Source organism: Crocuta crocuta, unplaced genomic scaffold (assembly GCF_008692635.1).
Source record: "Crocuta crocuta isolate KB4526 unplaced genomic scaffold, BGI_CrCroc_1.0 scaffold443, whole genome shotgun sequence".
In the NCBI taxonomy this organism is placed as follows: Eukaryota; Metazoa; Chordata; class Mammalia; order Carnivora; family Hyaenidae; genus Crocuta; species Crocuta crocuta.
Window position 1 is genome coordinate 548,432 of NW_027529446.1, and position 7,477 is coordinate 555,908.

General features: G+C 65.5%; 1 protein-coding gene across 1 annotated transcript in view; it reads right to left on the bottom strand.

Moving 5' to 3' along the window:
• The window catches only part of SBNO2 (strawberry notch homolog 2), a 34,319-nt gene that overhangs the window by 11,856 nt on the left and 14,986 nt on the right, over positions 1 to 7,477 (bottom strand). The window contains 7 exon segments of the mRNA XM_077760641.1: positions 1 to 143; positions 227 to 317; positions 414 to 547; positions 626 to 780; positions 1,102 to 1,198; positions 1,461 to 1,544; positions 3,524 to 3,685. The exon segment at positions 1 to 143 is cut by the window's left edge and continues 1 nt beyond it. Coding sequence (XP_077616767.1) covers positions 1 to 143; positions 227 to 317; positions 414 to 547; positions 626 to 780; positions 1,102 to 1,198; positions 1,461 to 1,544; positions 3,524 to 3,685 — 866 coding nt within the window.

Consider the following 7,477-nt stretch of genomic DNA (forward strand, 5'->3'; position numbering starts at 1 on the left):
ACTCCGTCGAAGGCCTCCCCGCACCACTCCAAGATCTGGCGGATGCGCGTGCGGTGCTGCCCGCCGGCCTGGCTCTCCCCGATCAGGGCGGAGTAGGTGGCGAAGAGGACGCCCTCTGAGGTAGTGTTGTCTCCGTATTTGATCTGGGGACGAGGGGCAGACGTGGGGGTGCAGCCGGGCTCACTCCAGGACCCCGCCAGCCAGAGGAGGGGGCGACCCCACCCACCTTGCTCAGAGCGTGCACCGCTATGCCTGAGGCGTCGATGTCCCGAAGGTCGCGCTCTGCGTCATACTTGAGATCATTGGAGACGCTGAACCTAGGGGTGCGGGCCGGTGGGTGCCATGGCGCCCCCTCTCTTCCCTGCCCACCTGCGCGCGCGGCCAGGGCTGGGGGGTGGGGACAGCACACTCACCACAGGGACTTCTTCCGGCCCCGCAGGTAATTCTCCAGGATGATGCCGGCCACTGTGCGCCCCTTGCCGACACCCGCGCCGTCGCCAATGAGGAAGCCGGCCCGCTGCCCGCTGGGGAGCAGGACCTCGTGTTGCTGCGGGACAAGGGCCGGCGGTCAGGGCCTGGCAGGAGGCCCCGGCGGGCTGTGGGCCGGCGGAAGACCCGAGGTTACCTGGCAGGCGTAGGTGATGGCCTCCAGCTGCAGGGCGGACAGGGCCCCGCTGTCGGAAGCGGGCAAGGCGAGGGTGTAGGTAATGTCCGGCGGCGGGACGCTGGACAGAGTGCTGGTCTCCACCACGCGGTCGGGGTGCTGCTTCCCAATCTTGGCTGCAGAGGCACAGCCAGGGACAGGTCGGAGGCGTGGTCAGAGTCTCAGGGTTGGCTTTGAGGGTCTAAGATGGGGGGGCTCCCAGAAAACAGAGGGGTGGACGGGGGGCAGGGGACCCATCTGTGCTTTGCACAAAGCCGTGTGGGGAGAAAGGTGGGCTTTTCAGGGTACCCTCTGTGCTGTCTCGGGCTCTGTGTCACGCGGGGATTACAGAAGTGCCCCCAAGGTCAGACCGCAGCTCCCCAGCCCCTCCAGAAACCCGGAGATGCCCGCACCCCCACGCCAACCAGCTGGGGTTTCGTGCAGGGCAGGGCACTCACATTTGGAGGGCACGTAGTCGGCATAGGTCTCCGTGTGGCCCAGCTCCTCTCCCTCATCCTCCTCTGCCTCCTCCTCCTCCTCAGGCTGACTCTGAGACTGAAGGTCAGTGTCAGAGCTGTGGTCAGGGCTGCATGGCCCTGTCCTGTCCAGCACGGCCAGCCTTCCCCCAAGGGGCAGGCAGTCCAGTGAACAGGAGGGGTGGGGAGTGGCCCACCCGTTCACAGTGTGGTGCCTCCCAAGAGCCTGTTTCCTCATCTGTAAAATGGGCAGATCTTGCTTCCAAACAGATACCTCTTGAGTGTTCTAATCCCTACGAGAGGTGGGAGGTGGGCAGGGCTGGGGAGGAAGCCTGGCTTACCTGGTAGCTGACCAGGAGGGGGGTGCTGGAGAGCGAGGACACGGGGTCCTCAACACCCGTCCACGGCCCAGCGGGCAGGAGCAGCTGGAGGGGAGAGCGGACATGAGCCTGCAGACAGGACGTGGGGAGGAAGCACCTCCATGGCCCCCCTGGCCTGGCCTCCAGGGGGGGTGGGTCCCACGTTGTCTTCCTGCCCCCAGTGCAGGGCCAGCTGCCTGCCTCCTTCCTGCTGCCCGCCAGCGTGTTCGTTTGAGCAACAGGCTATAATTCCCATCACACAGATAAACAGAGCGAGGACATGCCCCAGGCCCCGGTCACACCCTGGGGAGCCTGACCACCGGAGTCCGGCCCAAGGGGACCAATAACCTGGCAGGCAAAGCTGGTGCCTGGATGGGGCGGGTCCATCAGCCCTGGGGGCACGAAGCCCACTGGGATTGGAACTCACGTGGCGCCCAGCGAGCCTAGCTGGCTCAGTCGGCTAAATCTGACTCCTGATTTCACTCGGGTCGTGATCTCACTGTGAGTGCCAGCGCCGCATCAGGCTCTGGATGACCGCTCAGAGCTGCTCGGGTTCTCTGTCTCTGCCCCTTCCCCCCACCCCACTCAGGCTGTCTCCCTCTCAAAAATAAAAAAAAAGAATTCACGTGGCGTCCAGAGTCCACAGATGGGCCAGGACAGGAGACCCAATCGGACTTCAGCCGTATCAAACCTGGCCGTGACCTGCCCACCCTCAGGGCGCGGTTACCTCCCCTGGGACCCCCACCCCCCACGGCTGGTGGCCATGAGCGCCAGGTGTCCGTTCCAAGCACACGTGGAGCTCGGGTGTCCTTTACAGTCTCCGGGATGACACAGGTCCCCCAGGGATTCGGCCGCATGACACCCCACTTGATTTTTACAACCCACGCGGTCTTCAAAGAAGAAAACATAATGAAAATCAAGATGCCAGGAGACCAGAAACCTTTCCTCAATGCCCAGTCCCCTTCTTTCCAATCAATAAAAACAAACAGCTGGGCCCGGGTTCCGGGAGGCTGAGTCAGGCGGCGGGCTGGCCACCAGCAGGGTGTGGGCGCTGCGCTCCGCTGCCCTCCCGCGGTCCACTTCAAGCCGCCGCGCCTCATGCCAGCCTGCAGGGGCTGGGGGCTGCTCAGAAGTCCTTCGGCCCAGACACGGGAGGGTGCCTGGGTCGCCACTGTGGCTGTCAAGGGCAGGGGCCGTGGCAGACTGCCTTGGGCACTTCTTGTCCCTCTGTGGGTCCCACACTGGGCCCCGTTATTCTGCCGTCTGGGCCCCAGGCGCTGCCCGAGGAACATCAAAGTGGCGGGGCAGGCGTCGTGTCCACTACCGCGTCCCACGGGGCAGGGCTCCCTGGGCTCCACCCGCTGCTGGCCGGAAGGGGCTGCTCCTCCTCAGATGCGCGTGGCCCCCGTCCACATTCCCAGTGCTGCCCTGTCAGCCTGAACGAACGTTCCGGCTCCTGAAAGCCAGACGCTTCTCTCCCAGCAGAAAACCCTAGAGGGGCCTGGAGGGGGCGAGGGCTCCCTCACCGGTGCGCCTGCTGCCCGGGTCCTGGGGACGAGCTGGGGTCTGGGCTTGGCGCACGCGGAGACCCTGCTCCCCTCCCGTGACTCCTGCCCGGCCTCAACTTCCCCACCCCACCCCCATCAGCGCCCTGCGGCCGCAGCTTCACAGACGCCAATTCAGCACTTGACCCCTTGCAGAAAGCTGGCCGAGGGCCACCCCTCCAGGGCCCCCAGACCTTGCCAGGGTCCCCAGGGGGCAGAAGCACCAGAGTAAGAAGCAGTGTTCGAAGCTGCTCATTGCTCATCTCCTGCCGAACCCCGCATCCGCGCCAGAGCACAGCGTGGCCGGTGAGCTGGGGGAGACAGCAGGGTTGGTGCCTGGCCACGAGGCACGACTTTTCACAGAAGGTCCCACCCAGCCCAAGCATTTTCTGGGCCGTGCAGGAAACATGAGTACCCCTGACCTGTGACCTCGCTCACTGCTATCTGCGAATAACCTGGATCTGCCCCCAGCCTGTGGATGGGGCCCTTGGGAGAGCTGACCTTGTCCGGGGCGGAGGGGCCAGTGCTCACATCCCAGATGGTGGGCACCTGGCTGAGGCTGTCCGCCGGCAGGAAGTCAGGTGTGTCCGCGATGTCTGAGAGGGAGTCCACGGACGAGGAGAAGATGGAGGCGTTGGAGAGGTCATCGAGGTACGTGGAGTCCTGGAGCGTGAGCAGAATGAGAAGCAGCCTGTGTGTCCGGGGTGGGGGCAGCCAGGAAATGGACACACCTGCTGCAAACAGGTGCGAGGCGCCCACACCCGCTGCCCCGCGGACGGACCCCGAACACACGACGCTCAGGGAGGGAACCAGGCACGAGAAGCCACGTGGGGTGTGAGTCCACACGTGTGAAACGTCCAGAACAGGCTCATCCACGGACAGGAAGGGGCCTCGTGGGGGTTGGGGGAGGGGAAGGGGGTGGGATGATGGGTGATGGGGACAGGGTTATGTTTGGGGACATGGAACGTTCTGGAATTAGGTGGCACTGGGTACATGTGACACCAGTACACAGATGTCAGGGCACAGAGGGCCCCACACCTTCAAGGGACTGGTGTGCTGGACACGTTACACACAAGTTAGAAACCTAAGTTTAAAGAAATCAGCCCCAATGCGGGGTGTTCCCACGTTGCCTTCCCCCCCACCCCAGGGTCACAGGCACTGAGAACCTGTGTGTTCAGACACTCGGAGACCAGCCCTCAAGGGCTCCCAGCCAGAGACCCCCCATAGCGCCCGGCTGGGTTCTGGTGTTCATACCACCAACCACCAGGAGGGGGCAGTAGGGGTCCAGTTTTGCACACAGGGACCCTGGGTGCCTAAAGCTGGGGAGGGGCAGGCCTCCTTCCCCATCCCTGAGCCCCTGCAAGTCCAGACCAGGGGGTGGGGGCACAGTCCTCAGCAGACTCCTCATGGGGAGGGAGCCCCACAGACCTGCCCAGATGAGGCCCTTCCGTCTGACCTCCACAACAGAAGACCAGGTCACACTGACCTCTCAGGTCAGTCCGTGGGGGCATTTTGTGAGCAGGGCAGAGGCCAGTGGGGCTGGATAAGGCCATATGTAGGAGCGATGGAGGCCCCAGGCCCTGTGCATGGCTTACGTGTCTTGGCCTGTTGGGGCCACTGGGGAGCCAGGGCCAGCCAGGTGGGATGCCAGTGCATGAGCACCAGGCGAAGGTGAGGCAGACAGGCGGGGCGGGCCAGCAGCCATCTTGGGCTCTGGGGACGAAGGAGAGGTGTGGGCCTGGAGCCACCCGGATGCAGCTGGCTCGGGCCCCAAGGCCACAGCTGAACCGGCTTCTGCAGGGTGGAGGCAGCGTCCCTGCAGCCTCCCGGTCCCTGAGAATGGGCCCCTGGCCTCGGCCGGTGCTCCTGCCCCCTCCGCCTGTGAGGGCTGTGTTTCTGGGGCTCCCTTCCCAGGAATCTCTGTTGGAATCAGACCCCCATTCCTGGTGATAACGTCCAGCCTCCCCAAGGCTCTGTGCTCGGAAGCCAGAGCACACGCAGTCCTAGGGTGATGCAGCCCATTGTGCGGGAAGGACAGGAGGACTCCTCGGGAAGGGGTGGGCAGGGACGGGGCCAGGCCTCCCTGAGGGTGACCGGATGCAGGAGCCTCTCTCCCAGATGGGGCTGGTCCCGGAGTCCGGCCGGGACCACCGTGCCCACGTCAGCTGGTGTGAGGCTAGGTGCCTTGATCAGACGCCACTCGAGGCGCCCTCGTGGCAGATGGCATATGGGAAGCCAGAGGGGCTGCCACTGGCTCCTGCCCCCGGGCAGTGCCAAGCCCAGACCCACGGGAGGTGCACCCCGGCGGCAGCCTGGACAAGTCTGGGCGAGGAGGCAGACAGCAGCTGGCACCTGCTCGGGCAGGCAGTGGCCAGAGGAAGGTCTGTAAAAGTCCGCAGCTCTGGGACAGACGTGGGAAACACCAAGCCCCCAGTGGGAAAAGGCACAGCCTGACCCCTGGGATGCCCATCACCCTCAGTGGGAGCCCCGTGGCTCACCAGGCCACAGCAGCCATCAGTGGGGCAGGGGAAGGCTGAGCTGGCAGTGCGGGGTCTGGCCTGGCTGGCCGTGAGAACTGCTCTCTGCCCATCGGGACCTCCTACGGACTCGGCCCCATCCCGGAGCAGCTGGGGTCAGAGGGGACCCAGCCCGAGGCTGGAACGTGACGCCAGGGAAGGCTGGGCCACAGCAGCTGGCGGCCGGCTCCCTGTGGAGCACACGGAGCACGCACCCCTGCAGGCTGCCTGGGGTGGTGTCTGGGTGTAGGCGAAGGTGGCCGTGTGTCTTTGCTAAAATCTCTCTGGGACCCCATCTGAGAGTGGCCTTCCCAGAGGGCACCACCAAAGCCGGGTCAGAGTGACGAAAGCCCCTGAGGTCATCAGCCCAGCAGCGCCAAGGGGCCCTGAGAGGTGGCCCTGCTTCCTGAAGGGGAAACAGTCACCGGCAGTAGGGTGGGCAGGTGGGCAGGAGCCCCAGTGAGGCGGCTGCTCAGGGGGACCTACCCCTGCGTGGGCTGCACACAGCGGTCCCTGCCCACGAGCAGCACACCCGGCCGGGAGGCCAAGGCCAACGTCAGTGGTGAGGAACCTCGTGGGCAGCGGACGGCCTGAGGAAGACACTCCCCTCAGAGCCATCGTGGGACGAACCCGGGGGGCGGGCATCGGGCAGGACACCCGTCCCGTGCTCCTCCCGACCGCCCGGGGCAGCCGCCCGCGGAAAGGGGGAGAAAGCGTCTCAGCCCAACGGGGCCTAAGGAGAGTGAGATCGGAATTCACACAGGGCGGCGATGGGACCCTGGGACAGAGGACGCGGGGGGCCGAGGGATCTTCGGTTAAGGAGGGTGCACGGGCGCCTGCCTGCCCCGCTCAGACGAGCTGCGCTGAGGCGTAAGCAGGGGCCTGGGGTCCGTGGGGACCGTACTGTCCTCTACGACTGTGCACGCCACGCCGCTCCACGATAAAGGGGGGATAAAGGGGGTACTTAAAAAGTGGGGATGAGGGGCGTCTGGGTGGCTTGGGCGACTGAGCCAACGACTTCTGATTTTGGCTCCGGTCATGATCCCAGGGTCATGGGTTCCTGGGAGCCCCACGGAGCGAGTGACCGGCTCAGGGCTTGGTGCCGAGGCCGCTCCCCAAACTCTCCCTCCCTCTGCCCCACCCCCTGCTCGTCCTCCCGCTCTCTCTTAGAAAAGACAAAAGCGTGGCGATGCTGCCCTCAGCAGCTCTCCCCTAGATCCTTGGGTCAAAGGGAGGCAACGCCTCAAGCCGGGCACCCAGGGTCCCTCCCAGCTCCACCCCCTACGTGGAGTGGGAGGCGGGGATGAGGGTGGGGCAGGAGCTGACCCCGCCCAGGTGAGCGGAAGGCCCAGGGGGTCCTCCTGTCAGGCCATGATGCCCAGCAGCCACCCAGCAGACCTCCAAGATGACCCAAACCCAAACTTATCCTCCACGGACACCCCGGAAAGCGCCTGCCCTCAGACCCCAGGCTCCCACCTGACCCAGTGGGGTGGGAGCAAGCTGGTCCCCCTGACAATTTTGGGGGTTAGCTGCTGTGGTTCGGCCTCTCAGCATTTTGGGGTTCCCTGCACCAGGCGGAGCCCTGGTGGGACCTGGTGGAGCTGTCCAACAGTGCCCCCCAACTCTGGCCGCAGACCTGCGGGGGGGGACAGGATGACCCCCACCCCAGACCTGCTCTGGGCCTTTCCTGGGGTGGGGGGCTGCATGCGATCTGACCCCAGAAACGACCTGCAGAGGCAGGCTCGGTCATGCCAGCCCTGAGTTGGGGCTGGAGCCCTTCCCGTACCCGGGGGAGCAGGAGGAGGGACTGAGGGACGGGAAGCTCCTACCTGGCCAATCGGAGCCCATGTGTGCGGCATTCCGCCAGCTCCCGCCCGGGGCGCCCCAGACACTGTCAAGGGCAGGCGCTGAGCCCCGGGAGGGGGCGGGCGGCCGCGCA